This window comes from Tarenaya hassleriana, unplaced genomic scaffold, assembly GCF_000463585.1.
Source record: "Tarenaya hassleriana unplaced genomic scaffold, ASM46358v1 Cleome18, whole genome shotgun sequence".
Lineage (NCBI taxonomy): Eukaryota > Viridiplantae > Streptophyta > Magnoliopsida > Brassicales > Cleomaceae > Tarenaya > Tarenaya hassleriana.
Genome location: NW_010965216.1, coordinates 300102 through 324076, shown reverse-complemented (window position 1 = coordinate 324076; position 23975 = coordinate 300102). Strand labels below are relative to the sequence as shown.

The window sequence follows — 23975 nt, the reverse complement described above, 5'->3', positions numbered from 1 at the left end:
CAATACACAAATTACTGTACTCTTTTTAATGTTGGGCCTAATGATGGGATTTTATTGTTTTAAATGGGCCCGGTACGGTCCATACACCAATCACGGCCATTTTTTTTTTTACCTAATTACTTTTCGGAAAACTTAAAAAGGTGCAAGCGGATGGGCGGACCTACATTAATCTCCCCACTCACTTAATTAAAAATTTTAAATTTTTTATAAAATATGTAAAATTTTAAACTAAATTGTTAAATGAACCTAGTAACATGTAATTCATCACACGATAAAATTAAATTTGCCCCTAATTTCAATTGTTTTTGGACCCGCCACTGAGTGTACGTACATGTTTACATAAAAAGCACTGCTTGGATGCATCATTGATTTGTAAGTTTGTATTAGAGATTCGATATGAACCTGGAAAAGAACAATGCAGTCTACCATTACTAGCAAAGATCACTACATTCTATGTATGTATGTATGTATGTATGTATGTATGTATGTATGTATGTATGTATGTATGTATGTATGTATGTATGCAATATAAACTAACATTATTTTATTTACTTGCGCCCATAATAAAATTGTCATTTACATGGTCGGTCCAGTAAATATGGGCCTCCAAGTCTGTATATCGTCCGCATTTTGGGTGAACAGATTTATATCATGCAATAAAAGACAAACCCATAGGAAACATGCTTTCATCATTTATTCGTACAATTATTTCGCCGACGATTGTTTTCCGTCCTCTTTTTCCAATTCATGTGATTATATTTAAAACATTTACTATACATCTCAAATATTCAGGAAAAAAATATATAAGAATTTTGTCTCCGACAATTAAAATTAATCTCTAATAAAACTCATATTTACAATTTTTGACATTGAATCATGAATATATATGAGACACCATACCAATAATAATAATAATAATAATAAATATAGAATAGGACGGGAAAAAGAACATCAAACTTCAAATTTTGACGTTTTCCTTCTCTGAAGAGAATCTTTCTCATTTCTTTATTACGTCCAAAGGAGAGACAGTACCATCTTCATCATCATCATCACCACCTCTCTCTCTCTCTCCCTCTCTCTGAGAGAGATTTCAAAAGCAGACCGTCCTCTTCTTCATCACGTTCATACTTCACCGGCTACCGGAGATGGAGATTCGGGAGAAGCTCCTCAAGTTCAGGTTCCACATCGTCTTCGCCTTCGTTTTCTCTCTCCTCACTTTCTCTCTCGTCACCTACTCTCCCGGTTTCCTCACCGTCTTGTCCTACTTCTGGCCTCTCCTTCTCTCCACTGCTCTCTTCCTCGCCGCCGTTCTCTTCTTCGCTCGCACCTCCGGTAACTTTCCGGCGACCTCCTCCGCCGCCGGAGAAGGTAGCTTCGCCTTCAAGGCCGCGGCAGAGGGCATCCTCGACTACGTCGTCTCCGGTGAACTCGAAGAGCCACTCCTCCACACCAGCTTCGCTAATCTCGACTAGTTTGAATTGCACGTGATCTGTTTGTTTGTTTCTCCTCTTTTTTTTTTTTTGGGAATGTTAGAGAAATTTTAAAAAATGTAATATTTACGGAGAATAAATCTTGATTTACGTGATTTTATTTATTTTTTATTCTTGTAGGCGCCGAGGCTTAGTGTTTTTTTTTTTAATTACAATTTTTATTATATACGTTATAACGTTATCGGAATTCGAATATATTCGACTGCAGAGTTTTATATTGCCGAAAACCTTAAATTTCGTGCCGTTACATTAATAAATTCAAAATTCGGAGTATTAGAAAGTCCAAACACCGACAGCTTTTAGAAATGAAAACGTTGAATTGGCAAAATAATGAATTTATGGGCCTATGTGAGGCAAACAAATCTCACTTATCTTTGGAATTTTTTTATTGCATAGGTGAATTTAATAAATACTATACGGTAAAATCTAAACCGAGCGTCAATCTAAGATTGAAAAAAAAAATGTTTTTATGGACTTGAATATATACGAACTAATTAATCTAAAACTTGTAAACAATATAACCAAGCAAAACATATAATTTGTTGACCAGAATCAAAATAAAAGAATATGCCTTTAAAATGAAGATTTTTGTCATCTAGATTCTTCAAGTGCGTGGACTATTAAAGAAACAAGATGAGATAAAATAATAATAATTTTAGAAAGCATAAAATTCGTATATTTCTGTACCTCTTCTCATGTGTCCGAGCTTATATGTTCTAAATACATTTATATAGGCATCAACAAATTAAACTATTCAAGTAATCTCATCATTACCCTTTAAGTTCAAAATTAAATTACTCCAAGGCATCAACGGATACAATAAATGCGGCAACGTGTACACAAAACGCTGCGGAGTTTCGTTCGGAACAATAAAAACAGCACGTCTGTCGGCGACTTGTCATTATGAACGTCCTGACGTTTTTTATCTGGAGCTTTGAATAGAAACGACGCACAGATTCATCTCTTTATGTGAAAACGTCAGGCATTTTCATAGTTCAATGCTTATCAATTTGTCACCGATTTCATTCTCGGGTTGAGAATTACACACCCAAGGAACCAGGAGAGATGGCGGGAAAAGTTTCAAACTGGGATGCTGCAAAATTGCTTCAGAGGATCAAAGGTAAATGATATTTCCAACCATTAATTCAAATCTTTTTCCGATCATATGAGAGTTTCCCTCTGAATCGATTTCTGAAAGATGATTTTGCTTGTTCGTCGCTGTTCATCGCCATATGTTATGTTTTGGGGGCAGATTTTACTCGATCAATTATTGAAGATCTCGCCAGGGGACGGTCTCCAACTATCTCCATCAATCGATTCAGGAACTACTGTATGAATCCAGAAGCGAATTGGTTCGTTTCCCTTTGATCTATGCTGTTCGTTTTCACCTATTTAATGTGGTTTCCTTATGTTTTTCACGGATGATTTCATTGATTTTTTTATCAACAAAAGAAGGTCAACACGGATAACTATATGATGTTGAGAAGAAGTGTGATTACATTTCTGAGATCTGGATGATGAAATCATTGTGTTTGGATTTCCTTTTGTTGTCTTACTTCCTCTGGACTGGTGCCTGATGTATCAATAGAGTTGTTATTCCAAAGAGGGTTGCCATCATACTGGTCAAAGCAGTGGTCTGGTTTTAGTTTTTGGTTTCTTTCACTGTGTTCGGTTTCTATGTGGTGTGGAATGTTGATTGTGATGAGTGGATCCGGCTGTTTGCCTTGGGAGAGAGAAGATCCTGAAAAGTCCAGTGACTTATGGTGATTTGATGTCTTTTCAGGCAACTTCTTAGGTCGAAATGAGCATGCATGCTTGTTTTTCGTTATGAAAAGTTATCAAGGATCTGAACTGATGAACATCGATTTCTTGCAATGTCATGCAGAGAAAAAAGAGTAGCCAACAAAAAAAAGAACCTTGTGATTTGTTGTCTTAATTTTCTTTAGACTTGCTTCCAGTTATGATTCTTAGACCAATTATGTTCATTTATCCTTTTTTTACATCCCCCTGTTTACAGCTTTTGCAGCTCCGACGAACCTAAGGGACAGGAAATTCTAACAATTACGAGGGAAACCCACACCTACAGAATTGGTGAACCATTTCTCTTTGAGTGACAATTTGGACAGTTTTTATTGCTTTCCGTATTTGGGATCGCGTTAAGCAATATCCTTACAGATATTTATCTTCAGATATTTTGCTAAGGGTATTATTGATCATCCGACAACTTTTGCAAGAAAACAGACATGGGTCAAAACGGGATATCTATTACATGCATCCATCTGTATTCACTGGTAAAGCAGATAGGATAGTTTGTTCTTTTTGTTTGAAACGAAAAACTTCCTAATAATTTATGCCTACAATCTCAGAAATAATAAATTTGTTCTATGGTATGTTTACACTAAGAGTTGGCATTAGTCCTTTGCCTCCCAGTAACATTCGTTTTCTCTGTCGTGCAGCCCAGTCAGTTGTAGACCGGGCAATCAATGATATATGCATCCTTTTCCAGTGTAGTCGGCACAACTTGAATGTGGTTAGCACTTGAACTAATAGTTTTGTCTGCTTTACCTTGACTCTGCCTATCGAAGACGTATGATCCTTGTCAACTTTATCATATGTAGTATCTGTTTAAGGTTTTATTGTCAGGAATAGTAACTATTTGAAAGGGCACCCCCTCCATGAGTTTTGAGTTTTGAGTTTTCAATGATGTTGAGTCCTCCCAGCCAGTGTGTTGTCAAGAGCTTTCAACATATGTAAACTTGGCATAGAATTTCATTTTTTGCAGGTATCTGTTGGAAATGGGTGGGCAGACTCGATAACATTCATGATGTTTCTTTCTTGGGATATGTCCTTATTTTGGATCTATTGCAACGCTCTTTTCTGTTGTAGGATGGTGATGGGATGGTTAAGGTTTAAAGAAGCTGAACGGAAGTTTGATTGCATAAACAATCCTAACACTGTAAGACCGAAATGCAAGATTCACAATGTTATCTTATCATCAGCAAGTATAACACTGGAGATGGCTTAATTTTCAGGCTTTCCCCATTCCAGTTCTCGTGGAGGAAGTCAAAGGTATTTATTCTGATAATGATGAGTTTTGTCTATTGACATTGACTAACTGAGACAAATGTTGAAGTTCTTGAACTGGATTGGAGGGCTGCATGTTCTCTGCAGAAAGTAATCTACTTGTATAGCTAGACCTGATAATTATTGTAATAGGAGAGAGATGCTGAGATAGGTCTTGTTGAATTCCTGCTACAGATATTGTCAGCATTGCGGAGTACATACTAGTGGTGGAAAAGGAAACAGGTCCAACTTCTATCTATCTGGTTAACAGGAGGAGAGCTTCTACAAATCATTTGATCCTATTAAAGTTGTGCAGTGTTCCAGCGCTTAGCAAATGATACGTTCTGCAAGACAAATCGCTGCATTGTCATCACGGTTAGCAATATAACTTCGTTCTTTCTTTCAGAGATCAGATGCCAATTTTGGCCATTTGATTCTTTCCTTCTCTATTTTTTGTTCCATGTATCCATTCTCCTTCGAAGGGAAGAGGCTATCCGGATGTTTCGACAAGAAGGTACAAAATTGTTTATATCCGACTCCAGAATAATATCAGAAACCCTTTTGAGTCACGCACATTCTCCTGTCCGAAGACAGCAGCAAATAACATTGACAAGATCACTTCCAGGTTCTTGCGACTCCTAATGGAGAAATTACACCTACCTGTATATTGTCTAGTGGACTGTGATCCATATGGCTTTGAGATCCTTGCTACATACCGGTTTGGTTCCAAGGTTAGATTTTGTGACACGTTTTAGACTCGGAAATTTCACTGCCTCCACTTCACTCGTTTCCAACCGCTTCCTCTTTTTTTTTTTAAAAATCCTTTTTGGTATTTATTGAAGCAAATGGCATATGATATAGAGTGTCTAAGAGCCCCAGGGATACAGTGGTTGGGAGCATTTCCCTCGGACTCGGAGAAACACAATATTCCGAAGCAATGTCTCTTGCCTTTGACAGAAGAAGGTGAGATCAAGACACGTGTCGTCTCCAAGTGTCATTCTTATTCTTGTATCGTTCTTTGTTTTTGGGTCCAACCAATTTATTATACACAGATAAGAAAAGGACCGAGGCCTTGTTGCTGAGATGCTACCTCAAGCGTGAAATGCCCCAATGGAGGTACGTCGTAGTTGTGCGTTTTATTTTTAAATCTTCATTTTAAGACTTGTTCACGCAACAACTCCATATATGAAGGTTTTTTTTTTATTTTCAATGTGAATACCCATATATGAAGGTTGGAACTTGAAGTGATGCTGCAGAGAGGCGTGAAATTTGAGATCGAAGCACTGTCCGTACACTCCCTGTCCTATCTATCCGAGGTTTATATACCTTCCAAGATTCGAGTTCCAGGTCAGTTTCTTTGATCGATTCGAATGACCAGAATTACTTCTCGAACTTTAATGGGATAGAAAATTACCATTGGATTGTAGTTGCCTATCAATTTCTTCTAATTTAGCTAGCCTTCGGGTAATTTGTAAATAAAAATCAGATCCCGTTCGGCCCAAAGAAAAAAAAAACTCGAAACTGTCTTTTTATTTCCAAAATAGATTTATAAAGTTGAAAACTTTTAATATAGGATATCTCCTCCGCTTCCGTTTTCTAACCCAAAGAAAACCCTTAGAAAAAGAAAAAAAAAACACACCGAAACGATGTCGTATTTCTCTCGCGTTCTCCGTGGCATCCTCTCCACCGCCACCAACAGGCGCCACTTCTCCACCGCCACCGCCTCGGCCGCTAAACCCCTAGGGGGGGGAGCCATAAATGGAGAGCGAAACCCAAAACGCCTCGTGGAGAAGTTCAAGAAGGCGTGCGAGTCGGACCGATTCCGTACCAGCACCGCCGTCTATGACTCAACCGTCCGCCGTCTCGCCGCCGCCAAGAAGTTTCGGTGGATCGAAGAGATCCTGGACGAGCAGAAGAAGTACCGCCACGACATGTCCAAGGAGGGATTCACCGCCAGGATCATTTCTCTGTACGGGAAAGCCGGGATGTTCGAGAATGCTCAGAAGGTGTTCGACGAAATGCCGGAACATGACTGCAACAGAACGGTTCTGTCCTTTAACGCTCTCCTCGGAGCGTGCCTGAACTCGAAGAAGTTGGATTTGTTTGACGGGCTCTTCAGGGACTTGCCGGGTAAGTTATCGATTGAACCTGATGTGGTATCTTACAATACACTCATCAAGGCATTGTGTGAGAAGGGCTCCTTAGATGATGCTGTTTCGGTGCTCGATGAGATTGAGAGTAAGGGTTTGGAGCCGGATTTGTTCACGTTTAACACGCTTTTATGCGAGTTATACAAGAATGGTCAGTTCGAGCGTGGTGAGGAGATTTGGTCAAAAATGATGGAGAAGAAAAATGTGAGTTTAGATGGCAGGAGTTACAACGCGCGGCTGCTCGGGTTATCCATGCAGAGAAAATCGAAAGATTTGGTTGTTTTGTTCGAAGAAATGAAGAATAAAGGGATCAAACCTGATGATTTCAGCTTCAATTCTATGATTAGGGGGTTTATCAATGAAGGGAAACTAGATGAAGCCAAAACTTGGTACAGCGAAATGGAGAAGAACGATTGTCGCCCGAACAAATCGACATTTGCGATAATGCTTCCTGTTCTGTGCAAGAGCGGCGATTTGGGGTATGCCTTTGAGCTCTGCAAGGAGATATTCAACAAGCGGCATCTCATCGACAAGGTGATATTGCAGCAAGTGGTGGATGAATTGGTGAAAGGGTCAAAGGGAGAAGAAGCCAAGGAGCTCCTCGAGCTCGCCAAGTCCAATGATTACTTGCGTATCAAGCTAGGTATGGCTTCCGAATAAAGGATCTCACTGTTTGGTTAAAAAGCTTACTTAGTACCCTCTTTTTATCAAAACTAGTATCTTTCGTTTCGTGCTTTGAGGTTGTTCTTAGATGCATCTTCTGGTTCAGCTTCTTCCACAGTATTGTCACGAGGAAGATTTGAGATATTTGGTATCTAATATCTTGCAAATTGATGATGAGTTTAATAAGTAGGGGTGGGTGGTTTTTTGGGGTTTGGGTACGCTATTCATCGGGTTCGATTCGCAAACAGTTTATCTCGTTCTATAAAAATTGTACCAAACCAGAACCTAATATTAATCGGTTTGGTTCCAAACGGGTTCGTTATGTGAGTACCAAAAAACTAACAAAAACCGAAACTTCACATATACATTTGTACATTGTTCATAAAGGTGGATAATTATGGGTTTTGTTCGATATTTAGCAGATTCGTTTCGATATTTATTAAGTTCGTTCGGAAACGATTTATCTGGTTAACTGTACAAAAGTATTCGGTTCGATCTAGTTTCAGCTTGGACCGGTTTGCCAAACCAAATTCTTGAACCGAAACCATCACCCACCCCTATTTAATAGACTCGGTTGGTTTCCATCGCTGTCGGGTCAACGGCGAACGCTAAATTAGATTGCGCCGTCATTAAAAATAGTTGAGTTGACCATTACAAGGATTTAACATTTATTATGTTGTCATAAACTCTAATGTGCAAAAGAACACACAAGTGTTAAATACCCTAATTCATAACATATGGAACATCCCAAAATTTTGAAATCGAACTTGTCAAAAGAGATAGGACGAAAAAAAACAATGGCTAAGTTGGGTATTGTGTACGGAACGTTCATCGCAGCAACGTGGGTGCTGGCAGTGCTGTCGGTCTCCATGGCGGCGGATGAAGTTCCAGACGACGTGGCGGTGCCGGCGCCGGCACCGGCTTCGGAGGAAGGAGATTATGAAGTACCCATCGGAAACCTGGCACCGACGATGAATCTGTGGCCGAAGCCATCACTTCGTTGCACAAAAGATGCCGATTGCAAGTGGAGGTGCGGCTCCAGGGAAGCACTGTGTACCAATTACGGTCACTGTCTTTGTTTGGGTCAGGTTTAAATAGAATTGATCGTGGATCCTCTTTCTAACCCGTCAAGTTTAATGGAATGGCAACTCCGACAAGTTTCGATAATTCTTTTCTATTTCGTCGCTAAATAATAAATATCATACATGGGTATTTATCAAACAATCATTTTTCTTTTTCTTAATTGATTGACAAAATAAGATTAATAATAACAAATAATTGAGAAGGATGTATTGTCGGTCAGACAATATGACTTCTTGGTATAACCTCAAATTATGAGAATTTTATATCAGAACAACACTTATAATTATATATAATTAACTCTATTCATTCAAGTTCCAAATAAATATTTCGCGACCCTTTGAGCAGACCAGCGTCAACGTGTCATTTCTCATTCCAGAAAATGAAAATATCTCACAATTGACTTGTAACCATCGGACCGATCGATTGATATAAATACTCTCCCAACCAACAAATACCATATAGAAAGCTAACATTTCATGATTAGGTCATCTCAAATATCATGGGTCGCTTTCGAAAGGCCTCACGTGGAATGTAATATATGCCCATTCATCTAATAATGCAAAAAGTATAATGAAAGTTCAAGATACACGCACAAATACAAACAAATCGTCGGGGCATTCTCCAAAGTCCTCCGTACATTGTCACCTTCTCATTTGACAAAGACCCTCGCATTCATTTTCCTTTTGTCGCTGTCCTCTTTTAAAAAATCACGATGGTCAATTTTTTACAAAAAAAAAAAAAATACTGCTCTATCTTAACAAATCTCATCAGGATGTATGATTGCTAGATATTAAAACTTCATTCCTTTTGTTTTGTTTCTTGTCTGATTTTGATTTTTACTGTTCCTTTTTCAAAACTGCATGGTTGTATACCCCATCCCTTGCATCTACATTATACATGTTACATCATTAGATCAATTAACCAAATTAATCATGATATTCTATAATATATATGTGTATGTAACTATGTATATGGATTTTAATGGGATCTTAATTATTAGGACTGAGGTCAGTGACTTTACTTCCTTCAACACGAAGATATATAGGCATATTTTCAGCCATATTTGTGGGCGTATCTTTTGTCTCATCAATCTACATTTCTATATTCCCCACAGTCCACACAGTTATGGGTCTTTCTGGACCTCTCTCGCCATATATATTTAAATATTTTTATCTATTTATTTATTTTGTTTTTTTTTATTAATTTCATGTGTCATACATGAATGAAACTATATAAAATGGGACAAGCACATGCGTTCGGCTTTGTGATTGATCTCACCTGACTTTAAAGGGACCCTTTTTATAAATATTTTATGTGTGGTTACAATCCAAATATATATAGGATGTATCAAGTATCATATTAATACCTTGAATATTCAACTGATGTAATCCCTCATGAAAACTATGCATTAATACCACATCAAATGGGGCTTTAGATTCATCTGTTTTGTTACATCATTTTATTTTCCATCTCCATCATATCATTAAGTTAGACCCAAGTATTGTGCGCTGTAATAATAATATTTCAATCAAATCTTCATGGTTTCGACAATATACATTATTATATTTCAAACCCAGATTCGTGTTTTTACTTTTTACTGAGAGAGGACATTCATATGAACTTTTCTATTTTTTTGAAAAATATATTTAGACCGAATACTCGATAAATTTCCAAATTATCTTAAAAACATTGTTACATCTTGTTCACCCTCATAATATATACACATACACATGCATGTATATATATATATATATATATATAGCACTAATTAATAATATAGTTAGACATGCATAAATGAATTAAATATATAGAGATTCATTTATACCACTTACTCGTGATGTGCATCTTTACGTACGTAGAATACTAAAGTTCCATATGTATTTTATTTTGATATTCTTTATTGTTTGTATAAATGGTCTCCTCCAATTTAATCGATAAAAAATAACGTATGTCAAATCAGAACATGAATTATTACATCACAACATATAGAAGATTCAAATTGTTTTGTTTTTGAAATTTTCATTTTACCTATTGGTCGTCTGCTTGGTGATTTTTTGTGAGCAACCTATGTATATGAAAGTAGGGTATGATGATGGTAAATGGAAGTTAAAAATTGAAACACCTTGAAAGTCTAAAAGTGATGGGAGAATCTATAGAGATATCACAAAAGCAAAGTGATAGAGATTCTCCCATGTCTGCACCTATGGATGCACATATATATATATATGCTTTCATATATATGTTCATTGAAACTCCATTAATGGAAGCTTAGCTAGCTTATATGTATGTACACATAGTTAAATAGAAACCAGAGAAAACAGCGATTAATCATAAAGGGAAAAATCAATTCATATAATTAAACAACGATTAAGTGTCTTCGAGGTTCCATCTTAAGCTCTCCCTTCATCTTTCTTATGAACTCATCGAACTTCTTGTTCAGCTCCTCTGCCGTCATCTTTCCCACTCCCCCTTCTTCTTCAAAATCATTATCACGTGTTACTCCTTCTTCTTCTTCTTCTTCTTCTTCGTCTTCGTTTCCTATATTTTGATCTTCTTGAACCACCACGTAGATATCTTTTGCAGGCTCTTCTACAGTCCCGACATTAATGGATACAGTTTCACTTTGTTCTCCGATCTCTGTAGCTTGTTCCGCAAGAAACTCATCTGTTTGTCGCCTTCGGACCTGTTCGAACTCTGCCACGACATTGTCGTGGCTCTCAAATGCTCCGTGATCGGAGCTTTCTTCTTTGGATACGGAACTGACCTGACCAGAGTACTTGACCACGAAGACTAGGAGTCCGTTACAAAACAAGAACATGTGGTTCTTGTCGACTGTGTGTGTGACAAGTTTGATCATGAACCTGGAGAAGTAGAAGTTAAGATAGAAGAAAATAGAGAAAACCCAAATCGAAACGATGACGAACTTCGTCAAATTCTTCAGAAACTGCGATTTTGACACCATTTGATCCATCTGATACACTTATGGATCTAATCTCTCTGTTTGTTCTGTGGCTAAGAAGAAGAAGAAGAAGGAGAAGAAGAGGTGTAAGTGTAAATGCGAAGCTTTCCAATAAATCGCCCTCCCATTTATAAGAGTTGTTTTTTTTTTTGGTTTGATATTTGTGGGACCATTCCAAATGAGTACGGACTGTTGTTCCCAAAATGCCCTTATCTTAAATGCATGGCAGATGTTTGGCTGTATATGTACGAGTATGGATGATTTTCCAATTATGACCATGCGCCATCTTTGCTTGAAAATTATGTGGACGATGACCCATTGCACGTACGTGTCCTCTCATCTATTACCAATATTATTTAGTTTTACAACATATATATATATATATAATGTATGTATAACTCGATCATGCAGGAGGAAATCCAAAACAGCCTTAACAACGATAGTGTTATGAGCCATATATATATTATATTCGATATATAATATCAAAAACAAAAATGCATGTATAAGCACGTAGATACTTAGGATTTGGGTAACATGAAAATTAATTTTGCATAACCAAACATTTAAAAATTGCATACGGATCGGACATCAAATTAAATATTGATTTAGGGTGTATCAAGGTAGAAAACTTTAGATACTTGTATCCCTCCCTTTCCGTACTCCGTACAAAAAAAAACATATGCATAATCCTTCTTGTAGAATTTTATTACTAGAAAATATAAAAATTTAATACATGTTTTTGTCTTGTTGTCGTCCATCGTTCATGACTACACCCGTTTTTCATTTTATTTAGGCTCTATATTAATTGATTTGGAACCAAACTTATGAGAGTAACAAATTTATTATAGATTCATGAGTACTTCTTTATTTCCCTATTCAGTTTTAAAACACTAAAATGGATAATAGATTATAGATTACCCTTTACATATACATACATACACATTTCACATTTGCTAGTAAAAGCCTTGTGCTGAATATGAAGCCCAATAAATACCCATTAGTAAAGGATCAGAATAAAAGCCCATTATAACCTAGAACCTAATTAAACCGACTTCCAAACAGGAAACATGGCTCCTAATTTTCTTAAGGAAGCCCCTATTCCTGTGTCCAAACAGAACCTTATTTCATTTCTCGTTCTCTCCCTGCGCTCTAAACCCTACTTCAACCCTGCGAATCTTAGGAACTGGCATAACACCAGAGGTGAAAATGGCGTCGATCGTTCTTCGATCTCGCGTTATCTCTAGATTACCAAAAGTTAGTTCTCAGGATCTGAGGGTCTTCTCTTCCGAAGCAGCTTCTACGAATCCGTCGGCGAAGGAGCCGGGACTCTCCGCCGGTCAGTCGATCATCTCCGATCTTCCACCGCCTAATCAAACGCCCCCTCCGCCTCAAGCGGAAGCGGCGGCGGCGGCTCCGGGGAAGGACCGGAAAGCACTCAAGTATCTGACGTACGGACTCGTCAGCGCTCTCACTGGTGCTACTGCTGCTGCTGGTTACGCCACATATGGTTGGCTATCGTTTTCCCTTGTCCTCGCATTGTGATTGTTCGCTTTATCGTTCGGCTACGAATGCTGTTTTCCTGTGAATGTTAAGAAATGTGAATGCGATATGATAATGTCATTGGCATCACTTTTCCGAGTTTTGTCTTCAATTACGTGCGTTTGGATTCGTACAAAATTTGTTTTATATCATTCTTTGTTACATTATTTGAGAAACGTGAAACATTTTTGTCTAGCTTATCGGTGAATTATAGGCGAGGGTTGATCATTTTAGTTCTGCTTATACGAATATTGTGTGCATTTGTGGTTGCAGCTTACGCTTTGGAGGAAGTGGATGCAAAGACTAAGGCTTTCCGTGAATCAGTTAAGAGGACACCAGCTGATGATACCTCCTCGGCAATTGATGTGAGTTTACTTTTGATGCACGTTCCTGAGATGTGGTTTTTGCCTTCTTCCACATATTATGTGAATGGAATGTCCTTTTGAGACAAATCTTGCCAACAAGTTTGATTGTGTTACCGGGACAACCATTTTAGTTCATTGCTATTTAATTGATTGTTGTAGTTTCATATCTTCAGCCAATAGGCAAAAATGTAACTCTTTCATCAGTGACTTTATGTTTCCATCTGCATTATATATTACTCTATTCTGTCCTGCTTGTTACTTATGCCTTGTTCTTTATATTCTCTCTCAAAACCTAAAAATCATTTTTTTGGGACAAATGATCATTTTTCTGGTTTTTTGAATTAAAACATTCTTCATGCCCTCTTTTTTGTTCAGAAATATCAAACTTTTCTGTATTCTGGTGCAATGACAGGTATAATTCTCGCCTCTTTCTCTATATCTAATAGTCCTTATTGCAGGCAGCTGGTGTTGTTAAACTTAGCATGTCTTTTTTTTTTACTTGTATCTTGTTCAGTTCCTGCTAAAGCAATCGAAATGTATTTGGAGTTCAGGGCACTTGTGGAAGAACAAGTTCGGGTAAGTTCTTTGCTGTTTATGTAGCATTGTCTGATTTTATTCTTTCTAAATTCTAATAATCTTTCAATACCTTCCAGAATTTTTATCTTGTCTGGCTCTTACTGTAGGAGTTTACTGAACCTCTCTCGGAGAAGCTTCTTCCAGATCTGCATCCCGCTGAACAACATGTCTTCACTCTAGTTCTTGATTTGAACGAGACGCTCCTTTACACAGACTGGAATGTAATGATCAAATTGATTTTGACATGTGGTGATCTCCTAGGATTTATAACATGTAGTTTAAGCTATTGAGTTAATCTCTGATGAACAACTAAGTCAGAGTGCTGCTGTTGAATTGTTTTATCTCTGGAGAAAGATTGTTTATGGTTTTTTTTTCTCTTCCTTTGGCTATGTAAAGCGTGACAGAGGGTGGAGGACTTTCAAAAGACCTGGTGTTGACGCATTCTTGGAGCATCTTGCCAAGTTCTATGAGATTGTGGTGTACTCTGACCAGATGGATATGGTAAGTTCTCTGTTTTTCTTTAATTTTTTTTTCTCCGTATAATTCATGAAAACCGGTGTCTTAACCCATTTCCTATTTCTGTCATGTAGTATGTAGCTCCAGTTTGTGATAGGTTGGACCCGAATCATTACATACGGTATCGGCTGGCAAGGGGTGCCACTAAGTATGAGAACGGAAAACATTATAGGGTGGGCAGCAAAAGGTTTCCTTCAGATTATATATTTGCTCACTTACAATCTAAAACTTTTTGGTACTCAACAATGGGTAAGATATCATATTGCAGGATCTGTCGAAGCTGAACAGAGATCCCAAGAAAATCATGTATGTTAGCGGGCTTGCATTTGAGACGAGCCTTCAGCCGGAGAATTGTGTGCCAATCAAGCCTTACAAGCTTGAAGAAGACGACACTGCCCTTCTAGACCTCATTCCATTCCTTGAATGTAAGTGTCTGCGGCTATTCGGTGTGAGAATTCACCATCAATACGTGTTTAGGAAATCGTTGCTATCCTGCGAGGCCTAGGCTGCTGACAGTTGAATTCAATATCTGCCAAAAGTCCCCATCTTTTTCTCTTGAACAAACAGGAGGTGGCATAAAAGGATCATTTTGCAGGTGTTTCTTAGCCGGGGCAAGGAATCTATTACTGTAGAGATATATATAGATATGTAGAGACAGAGAGAGTGTGAGAACATGTTTTTTTAAAACTTTTTTTTTTTATGGGGTGAAGTGGATCTGTGTTACTGATGATGTTTGGTGGGGGAATGCAGACGTGGCTCGTAACAGCCCAGCTGACATCAGAACGGTTCTAGCCTCTTACGAGAGACAAGATGTAGCCAAGGAATTCCTCGAGCGTTCAAGAGAGTATCAAAGGTATATTCTATGTGTTAAAAAAAATATGCATTTAATATGGGTTTGTTACTTACAACTATGTGTATAATATATGATGCAGGCGAATGGGAGAACAGCGTGGGCATGGCCGATTCTGGAGGCGTTGAAGCGAAAGTTTCTGTATAGAAATGGGATTTTCACTTATTTAGGGTCTCGTGGACAGTGGACTTGGTCTGCTCAAAGATAAAGAAGACCCCATCGGGATTTTCAGAATTTTGTAATTTTTTTTTTCAAAAATAAAAATCCGTTTTCTTTCTTCAAATTATTTCCGAACAAAATTGGAGAGAGTATAACGTCTTTGTTACGCAAATTTGGCTGTAGAAAGGTCGTTGATTCGGTCACTTTTCGCAGACAAATCGAAGCACAAGTCCAGGAGTAGGTCCGTCCATCAGCCTATGCGAAACTTCAACGCCTTTTTTAAGGCCCATTTCTCTCACATTTCTTTCTTTTTAGTTATTTTCAGATGCACCACATATTCGTCTCCGTATAGTCAAGGGCCCATTTGAATTTTAAGGTTCACTGAACGCGGGTTAGGATTTTTCTTTTTAAATATCTACCATAATTTCTCAAATAAAAAAAAAAATTGGCATTAATTAGGGTATTAAAAATATATAACGATCAATAAATTTTAAGAGCTCAAAAAGTGTATCGAAATGTTTGATAGAAACACACAAAAAAAGATCAAGAAAATGAGAAAACAAGGAATAGCAGTGTTTAACTATTCATCGGTAAATTATAATTGAAAATTACTAACAACAGACCCATGTCACTTGAACCCTATTTTGTCACACATCTCAAATCATAAAACTGACCTCTTTAATATAATATATTTATTTTTTTCTGAGTTAAATTTAGAATCATTATATAGATATTCTTAGACTTGAAGACGTCCACCCATAAACTAACAACCAAACATCTCACTTCACGTGTAATCCTTTGGACCACCTTTTTTTTTTAAGAATAGGTGTAGTAGCAATAACAAATTAAAAGTACAAAAAAGATTCACGACATTATAGTACAACTCCAACCAACACTATTATTTCTACACAATCGATTCAATATTCATCTCCAAATTTGGATCACAAGAAACAAAGAAACTCAAACCACACTATTCAATATTCTTCATGTCTCGTCCTCACTTCTTCTTCTTCCTCTTCATTTTCGTCTTCTTCTTCCTCGTCGTTCCCGGTTCTTCCCATGGAACCGGTGACCACGATCACGACGGAGACGAACCCACAAAGGGGTCGGATCTCGGATCAAGATCCTTGATCTTGAACAAGATCGGGTGTCTGGTCGTGATCTTTGTCGTGACGTTGGCGAGCGGTGTTTCGCCGTATTTCTTGAAATGGAGCGAAGGGTTTCTGGTTGTGGGGACGCAGTTCGCCGGAGGAGTGTTTCTGGCGACGGCTCTGATGCACTTCTTGCCGGACGCCGACGAGACTTTCGAGGATTTGTTGCCGTCGAGGGATTACCCTTTCGCCTTCATGCTGGCTTCTTTTGGTTATCTCTTGACCATGTTGTCTGATTGTGTCGTCTCTCTCGTTTGCTCCAAGTCTCAACCTCCTCGAGAATCTGCTGATCTGGAGCTTCAAGGTATTGAAAAATAACCTTGTTTTTTGAACAGTCTTAGCTTAGATTTATTAAAGCAGACAAAAATCATCCTTATATGTGTGTTCTTGTTTGATTAGGCACGTGACAACCTATTTTTTAATCTTCTGATATTAAAATATTAATCTTCTTGTTTTTTGTTATCTCGATTCAGGAGGAACACAGCAGCAGAAAATGAATCAGAACAACACTTCACACTCACACTTAACGGTAAGAATCAAACACTATACAAGAACCAGTCGACTTGTGTTATATAAACATCCGCTGTTTTATTCTTTCGTAATTTGATCTTATTCAGTTGACTTGATCCAGTTCACAATTTCCACTACCCTGAGTTTTTGTTTTACATTACATCATTCTACATGTAAATGAAATTATAACATTGAATACTGAAGCTGTTCATTTACAGTCATCTTCCCACACGGCATCTTCTGTCGGAGACAGCGTTCTACTGATAATAGCACTATGCTTCCACTCAGTCTTCGAAGGCATTGCAATTGGAGTCTCGGACTCGAAATCAGACGCATGGAGAGCTTTATGGACGATAACTCTCCACAAGATATTCGCCGCCATTGCTATGGGAATTGCCCTTCTGCGTATGATGCCGAACCGTCCATTCTTATCGTCAGTGGCATACTCCTTTGCCTTCGCAATCTCTAGTCCAATAGGAGTGGCCATTGGTATAATAATAGATGCTACTACGCAAGGGTCGGTGGCCGATTGGATATTCGCAGTTTCGATGGGATTGGCTTGTGGGGTTTTCGTTTATGTATCGGTGAATCACTTGCTGGCAAAAGGGTATTCACCTCTCAAGAGGGTTTATGTCGACCAGCCTCTTTACAAGTTCTTGGCTGTGTCTTTGGGTGTTGTCTTGATGGCCATTGTCATGATTTGGGATGAATGACTCTGCAATCAAACCTTTTTTTGGATGATTTTGATATCCGCATCGTGTTAGACCCAAATGTGTCCCGAAACAAGCAATGGACATTTACACAACAACACAGTCTGAATATGTGTTTAAATGAAACTCGAGAACATTTGTTCCCAATAACAGAAACCAAACACTTTTTTCTGGTTTGGATTTGAGAACAAACAAGGAAAAGGCTGTTCCTGCAACTCCATTAATGCAATCCATTTCCATAAAACTCCAATAACTTTGATTTGATTTGCTTTTTTCTCCACAGAATCCTCATTAAGAAGAAACAAAAAAAAAATGAACTAAGAAGAGAGGGTGGAAGAAGAAGAAGGAAGAGACTTGTTCCTACAATCTCTGACTATAATCTTGGCCACCTCATCAAACATCCTTCTCTTCTCAGGGCTTACATCCTGCAGTCGCTTTATGTTGAGGATGCCCTGATTCCTGTCAGGAGATGCGATCTTCAAAGCTGATGCAAGGACGTATGTAAGTGATGGGCACGTCTTTGTTCGGAGGTGATACATGAATGCATCATCGTATATTCCCCCAAATCTCCACATCTTCCTCGCGTTTTCTGGTCGACCCTCCCCGAGCTTAAGCATCTGGCGTAATGCTTTTATCTGTCTTTCATACCTTGGCGAGTTTATTGCAGAGAGAAGGACTGCAGGCTTACAGTCAAGAACCCTGCAGAGTTGATCAAAGATGCTTACAATGTGGAGACCCGTGTTTTCCAAGTGAATCTCATACAAGAACCTCTTCAAACCTGAACACTTTCCATCTCCACTCCCTATGTACAATATCCTAAAGAGGGTGTACTTAAATGCTTGTGAAATGAGACACGACAGTGTTTTCAGAGCATCAACCATGGGAGTCGGGAGCTGTATTCTGCAGGGGATTCCATAAAACCTTTGGTACCCATTGATGATATGGGTATAAGCCTTGATGTAATTCTCCTCGGATTTGGTACACATCCGCAACGTTGATGCAGCGATATAAGCATATACAGAAGCCTCGTGTTTAATTTCAGATTCAGAAGCTGCTACTAGGGTTTCAGGTTCAGGTCTGCTACCTGTCGGTGAGAATGAGATGGTGTCGGAGAAATCATCCCACGGTTTGTCATCTATATGGGCAACATCATCTGCCCCGGAGAAGACTCTGGATCCATTAGAGGGATTCTTCAACTGGTAAGCTAACACGAACATAGCTGCAGCCCCTCGTGGTGAAAATCCACAACTCAGCATCGGAATAACCTTCCTTCCGATTCTCGCCGTCGTTTGATCGTCGATCGCTTGCAGCAAAACCCCTGGTTCGTTCAGATATTCATCGTCGTTGAATGTTGTTTTCACGGGGACCATTTGGTCTGTGAGGTTACTGAGGTCTGGTAAATCCGCATATTTTGGATCCACGACAAGAACAGGAACATCATTTTCTTGGTTTGGAGCAGTTTTGGATGTCCCTCCTGCCCGCAAATGCTTCAGCCTTGCTTCAATTTCCTCCATAGTGATGATGTTACCAATCTATAGCAACTGTTAAAAGGGAAACCAGCGAAGTACCAAAAGATTCTGCGGAAAGGTTGGTATACAAACGAAACCCTAAATCTATTTATAGGCACAGATGGGTTTGCGAAAAAACAGGTACCTGAGAGGAGATGGGATATGGGCCCAGCCATCTTGCGAGTAAAAAGTATGAATTTCTCAAAGTTTTGGGGCTTAATTATAAATTTTGAGTTGGGCCGGGCTTTACTATAATCCTGTGCTTTTTTTTTCTTCTGGGCAAGTGCAATCGTCCCGCCAACGTAAGACCACCGTAAGAACAAAGCCACTTTCGAATTTCAAATCCCATCGGAATTTTTTTTTGGCTTCCCTTGTGTGGGTCTTGTTTGTTTGCACTTCCGATTCCATGTACGGAGCATGATCTGATCGCAGGAGCCTTTTGTTTTTTCGAATTTCGATTCGTTTCTAAGAAAAACTAGGGTTTTGTATCTGAAATCGGTGGCCGATGAATTTGGGAGATCTGAATAAGGTATGGGAAATCAAAGCTTTGAAGAAACCAGGGGAAGATGAAGCACGGAAGATTCTGGAGAAAGTAGCGAAGCAGGTTCAGCCGATCATGACGAGACGAAAATGGAGGGTCAAGCTTCTCTCTGAATTCTGGTAACATTTTTTTCTCCCTCTTGTTTTGCCGTTTCCATTTAGTTATAGACGAAATTTCAGATTGATAAACGTTGAACTTTCATTTCCTTGTGTTGTCTTACATGGAAAGCATTTGTTTGATACGGCTCCAGAGATCCTTGTTTAAATTTGACGAAAAATGTGATTATATATGGTGATATTTTCCGTTTCCCATCTATTTGTGTCTTAGTTGTGATCGATGAAGAGTAATCACCGTACTGATTTTATATCATATCGTTTCTTCTCTCATAATCGAAATGCAGTCCAAAAAATCCAGCACTTTTGGGAGTCAATGTATGTAGGGGCGTGCATGTAAAGCTGAGGCTCAGGAGACAAAACCGTGAATGGGATTTCTTCTCTTTCAATGAAATTCTTGATACCATGCTCCATGAGCTTTGCCACAATGTCCATGGTCCTCATAATGCCACTTTCTATAAGCTTTGGGATGAACTTCGAAGGGTAATTAAATTCAACCGACAGACTTCATTCTGTTTTGTCTGCATGCTGTTGCTTTTCAATGTGGTGCATTCATCTGGGCCATGTCTATATTCCTTGCTTGTTCTATCTGTGCTTTCATGAGGCTGGTAAGTTCAGAGATTCTGATAGCAAGCCCTTAGGTTTGGTCTGAGATGAACATGGAAAGCTGGACATTATAAAATTTTAACAGTTGCGAGTAGGAGGTTGTGTTGTTATATATTGCCTTGCTATTACTGTTCCAAACTCCTGCTTTGTGAATTCTCTAACTAGTGTTGCCTTTGTTGAAGCCGATCAGTGGTTGAAGTGCCTGTGATCGTGGGAATATGATATATATGTACTCTAAAACTGCTCTCTAGCTGTGAAAATGTAGCTTAAAGAAAATGGCGGGAAACTAGGCTAATTTTCCTTATGTGTTCCCTTATGTGTTTATTTCCAACAGTATTTACGCAATTTCATCACGTCCAGGAATGTGAGGAGTTGATAATGAAGGGGATATCAGGAACCGGACAGGGGTTTGATCTTCCTGGGAAGCGTTTGGGAGGATTTACTCGTCATCCACCTTCTTCATCTCTTCGAGCAACAGCAGCTGCAGCTGCAGAGAAAAGAGTACGAGCTGGCAATTTGCTACCATCAGGGTCCCATCGTCTTGGCGGTGATAGCACCATTATGTCAGCACTGAGTCCAATTCAAGCTGCTGCAATGGCAGCAGAAAGACGCTTGCTTGATGATATCTGGTGTGGTTCTCATTCTGCAGAGGCTCTTGCAGAGGAAGAGAACGGTGATATCCACAAAGAGTCTGTTCGAGTTATGGGAAGTTCTACGAGCTCGAGTGACAATGGTAGATCTTATCGCTCTACTCCAGATGCAAGATTAGGGAAAAGAAGTGGTTGGTCAAACAACAACAATTCACTTCCTTCGTCTACCAATCATCAATGGCGATTGGATGTGATTGATTTAACAGAGAATGGTCCTGATACTAGATCTCCTAAACGATGTTGCAAACCCCAGGACGCAGCTTCGTCGTCTAACAGTTCAAATATAACTTGCATTGCCAATGAATCTGCCATGTGGGAATGTGCCACTTGCACCTTATTGAATCCAGTAAGTCGTCATATTATTACTACCATACAGATTGTAAGTTTTCTAAACGTGGGCGAGCACTCAGACCCAGAATGTTATAGAATTCTTATCCATTCCTGAGTAATCTTGTTTGTTTGAGCAGCCACTGGCTCCAATATGCGAGTTGTGCAGCGGAGCAAGGCCAAAGGACAAGGGGGTCAAGTTCAAGATATGGTCGTGTAAATTCTGCACGTTAGAAAACGATATGAAGCTGGAGAAGTGCGAGGCTTGTGGCCAGTGGAGATACTCGTATGGAGCGCCATTGTCGGCCCGAGCACCCAACCTCGGCACATGAGGAGAGTTGCAGAAGCCTCTGCCGGCCTCTGGTCTGTTCCATGAACTCCAACCTCTCCTACAAAACTGCCATTTTTTGTGTCGACCAGGATCCTCCGATCTATGTTCTGTCGGTTTAGGTCAGATGATGTAACAAAGGTATGTGTAATTATGTACATTCGTGTGTATGTCTGCGTTTGTGATTGTTAGGTTAGTACAAACGGATTTCCAGAATCTTGGCAACCTGTTCTGAATCTGTTTATTTCCAGAATCTCGTCTTTTCCAAATGTGTTAAAAGGCCCAAAATGTTTTCTTAGCCCAATGAGTATTATTTGGTGGGCCTTTACACTATATGGGTTTCAGATAAATTTTCAATAAACCAAAAACAAAAAGCAAAATACTAAAGCTTTTCGATTTTGGATAACAGAACAGTCGTAGTGACTCGGGAAGAAGAAAGGAGAAGAATTTCCATGGCGGTTGCTTCTGTATCTTCAATCCTTTTGCCCTCTCTCGTAATCCCAGCTTCTTCTGCTTCTAATTCTCGACTAAAGGTCTCTTCGCTCTCCCTGTTTCCGTCTTCCATCCGTAGCGGCTTCAGTTCCTGCGCCCTTAAACCCTCGTCTTCCTCCTCAAGGGTCTTCGCTGCCCCTGAAACCCTAGATCCAGCTCCTGAAGTCCTCGAGGGATCTGGTTCCGAGGAATCCGAGGTACCCATTTCGCTGTTTGTCATTCTCGGAAACTTTGTTTATCCGCTGAGAAAACGCGGAATCGTTAATATTTTTTTTTTCGCATTTTCTGTTTGGTTCCTGAACGTCTTTTGTTAATTCGGCTACTTTACAAGTCCATGCTCGCGCTTAGTTGAAACGTAGAGGCTGTGCTTGATCAGTATTCATTTACGTTGCACATTTGTTTCTCGTGTAAATTCAGGTTCGGACCGCTTCTTCGGTCATTGCAGAGGTGGATAAGGTACCCTATCATTATTGGGAATATGTCCTCGATTGTCGTGAGATTTCAGTTACCATATTATATTTTCTCGGAAAAGCAGTAATAACTTCAGAAATGCCGCTTGTCCGTGGGTAGACATTGTTGATGCGTTCAAATTTCTGGTTGGTTTACCATGCTGTTTTAGCCTTGGGACGTTTTGCAAACCCTCCTAAAGTAATATCCTTTTCCATTTTCTTAGGTATATTACAGTGGAAGCTTATGCTGCTATATAGTATGGGAACAAATGTTTCTGTAGAACTCAGTATAAGCCTTGAGGATCTCTACTAAGGAAGGTTTTAAGGTTTTTGAATAAGCAATTATAAGTTCAAAGGTTACCGTTCGAAGTTTGATACTTCATTTCACTGCTAGTGGTTCCGTAATTTATGTTGTCACATCGATTCTTGCACGAATGGTTTCGAATAGTTGATATCGCTTCATCAGAATATCTATTAGTTGGAAAAATGCTATTTTGTTGTGTATCTTCCTCTTCAAATTGTTATAGGAATTCGGTGGGTATTACTGTTACATCTCTTTTAAGATTGGATGCTTCTTGTTAGCAGATGGCGCCAAAGCAAAAGATTAGGATAAAGCTTAGATCCTACTGGGTGCCTCTTATTGAGGACTCGTGCAAGCAGATACTTGAGGCAGCAAGAAATACCAACGCAAAGACGATGGGCCCAGTGCCATTACCGACCAAGAAACGTATCTACTGTGTTCTCAAGTCCCCGCATGTTCACAAGGACGCAAGGTTCCATTTTGAAATCAGGACCCACCAACGGTTGATTGATATTCTATACCCGACTGCCCAAACAATCGATTCCTTGATGCAACTTGATCTTCCTGCCGGTGTAGATGTTGAGGTGAAGCTCTGAAAACTCGGTTGCGGTGACTCAGGTCAGGAAATCTCTTTACTTAGATTCTTAATGGCAATACAGTCTTGCTATTTCTTCACCGAGCATGTAAACTCTGTTATCTCTGATCGAGTTTTATTTGTCTGTGGTAACATCCGGCCGTTCTTGATCTTCAGGCTTTTTCCACATTCAGCTGTGAGCTATATAACAAAGTGATGTTATTGCTGTCATGGATCTTCTTACTGAACATTCTTTTTCCTTTACCATAAAGAAATCTGTGGTAATGCTTGTTCTTGACAAA

At 39.1% G+C, this 23975-nt stretch overlaps 8 protein-coding genes across 14 annotated transcripts in view; 7 read left to right on the top strand and 1 right to left on the bottom strand.

Annotated features, from left to right (window-relative positions):
• The first annotated feature begins 983 nt into the window (after window positions 1-983).
• On the top strand, window positions 984-1601 carry LOC104810291. Its single transcript, XM_010536503.2, has one exon. The coding sequence runs from the start codon at window positions 1146-1148 to the stop codon at window positions 1470-1472; it is 327 nt and encodes a 108-aa protein (XP_010534805.1). The 5' UTR covers window positions 984-1145; the 3' UTR covers window positions 1473-1601.
• An 845-nt stretch (window positions 1602-2446) lies between these two features.
• On the top strand, window positions 2447-6543 carry LOC104810290 (meiotic recombination protein SPO11-1). 3 transcript variants are annotated; one of them, XM_010536500.1, is made up of 16 exons: window positions 2454-2610; window positions 2743-2842; window positions 3508-3581; window positions 3680-3781; window positions 3947-4020; window positions 4273-4289; window positions 4377-4446; window positions 4523-4559; window positions 4749-4796; window positions 4870-4928; window positions 5036-5067; window positions 5179-5284; window positions 5396-5516; window positions 5606-5669; window positions 5785-5900; window positions 6127-6543. In XM_010536500.1, exons 1-16 carry the CDS (start codon window positions 2556-2558, stop codon window positions 6294-6296), a joined length of 1245 nt encoding a protein of 414 aa, XP_010534802.1. In that variant the 5' UTR covers window positions 2454-2555; the 3' UTR covers window positions 6297-6543. The 3 variants fall into 3 exon arrangements, with proteins under 3 accessions (XP_010534804.1, XP_010534802.1, XP_010534803.1); XM_010536501.1 differs by lacking the exon at window positions 4273-4289 and adding an exon at window positions 4256-4272; XM_010536502.2 differs by lacking the exons at window positions 5606-5669; window positions 5785-5900; window positions 6127-6543 and having other exon boundaries at window positions 2447-2610; window positions 5415-5477.
• On the top strand, window positions 6485-7363 carry LOC104810572 (pentatricopeptide repeat-containing protein At3g13160, mitochondrial). The gene has a single exon (XM_010536921.1). The coding sequence runs from the start codon at window positions 6485-6487 to the stop codon at window positions 7361-7363; it is 879 nt and encodes a 292-aa protein (XP_010535223.1).
• Window positions 7364-10731: 3368 nt separating this feature from the next.
• Window positions 10732-11476, bottom strand: LOC104810289. Its single transcript, XM_010536498.1, has one exon. The coding sequence runs from the start codon at window positions 11418-11420 to the stop codon at window positions 10806-10808; it is 615 nt and encodes a 204-aa protein (XP_010534800.1). The 5' UTR covers window positions 11421-11476; the 3' UTR covers window positions 10732-10805.
• Window positions 11477-12535: 1059 nt separating this feature from the next.
• Window positions 12536-15616, top strand: LOC104810288 (mitochondrial import inner membrane translocase subunit TIM50-like). Its single transcript, XM_010536497.1, has 10 exons — window positions 12536-12915; window positions 13221-13312; window positions 13688-13724; window positions 13827-13888; window positions 13996-14109; window positions 14285-14389; window positions 14479-14577; window positions 14673-14829; window positions 15155-15257; window positions 15337-15616. The coding sequence occupies exons 1-10, from the start codon at window positions 12615-12617 to the stop codon at window positions 15380-15382; spliced, it is 1116 nt and encodes a 371-aa protein (XP_010534799.1). The 5' UTR covers window positions 12536-12614; the 3' UTR covers window positions 15383-15616.
• A 685-nt stretch (window positions 15617-16301) lies between these two features.
• On the top strand, window positions 16302-17823 carry LOC104810285 (zinc transporter 11). The gene is made up of 3 exons (XM_010536489.2): window positions 16302-16868; window positions 17038-17093; window positions 17293-17823. The coding sequence occupies exons 1-3, from the start codon at window positions 16400-16402 to the stop codon at window positions 17785-17787; spliced, it is 1020 nt and encodes a 339-aa protein (XP_010534791.1). The 5' UTR covers window positions 16302-16399; the 3' UTR covers window positions 17788-17823.
• A 1675-nt stretch (window positions 17824-19498) lies between these two features.
• Window positions 19499-21886, top strand: LOC104810286. Its single transcript, XM_010536491.1, has 4 exons — window positions 19499-19952; window positions 20234-20429; window positions 20913-21548; window positions 21670-21886. The coding sequence occupies exons 1-4, from the start codon at window positions 19798-19800 to the stop codon at window positions 21859-21861; spliced, it is 1179 nt and encodes a 392-aa protein (XP_010534793.1). The 5' UTR covers window positions 19499-19797; the 3' UTR covers window positions 21862-21886.
• Window positions 21887-21901: 15 nt separating this feature from the next.
• LOC104810287 (30S ribosomal protein S10, chloroplastic-like) overlaps window positions 21902-23975 on the top strand; it is a 2585-nt gene continuing 511 nt past the window's right edge. The window contains exons 1-4 of one of the 5 annotated variants that reach the window (XM_010536493.2): window positions 21902-21998; window positions 22267-22546; window positions 22767-22805; window positions 23381-23937. In XM_010536493.2, the coding sequence (XP_010534795.1) occupies window positions 22310-22546; window positions 22767-22805; window positions 23381-23695 (591 nt within the window). In that variant the 5' untranslated portion in view covers window positions 21902-21998; window positions 22267-22309 and the 3' untranslated portion in view covers window positions 23696-23937. Of the gene's footprint in view, window positions 21999-22236; window positions 22547-22766; window positions 22806-23380 lie in introns of those variants that run through there. The other 4 variants (XM_010536494.2, XM_010536495.2, XM_010536492.2 and 1 more) reach the window with 4 other exon arrangements.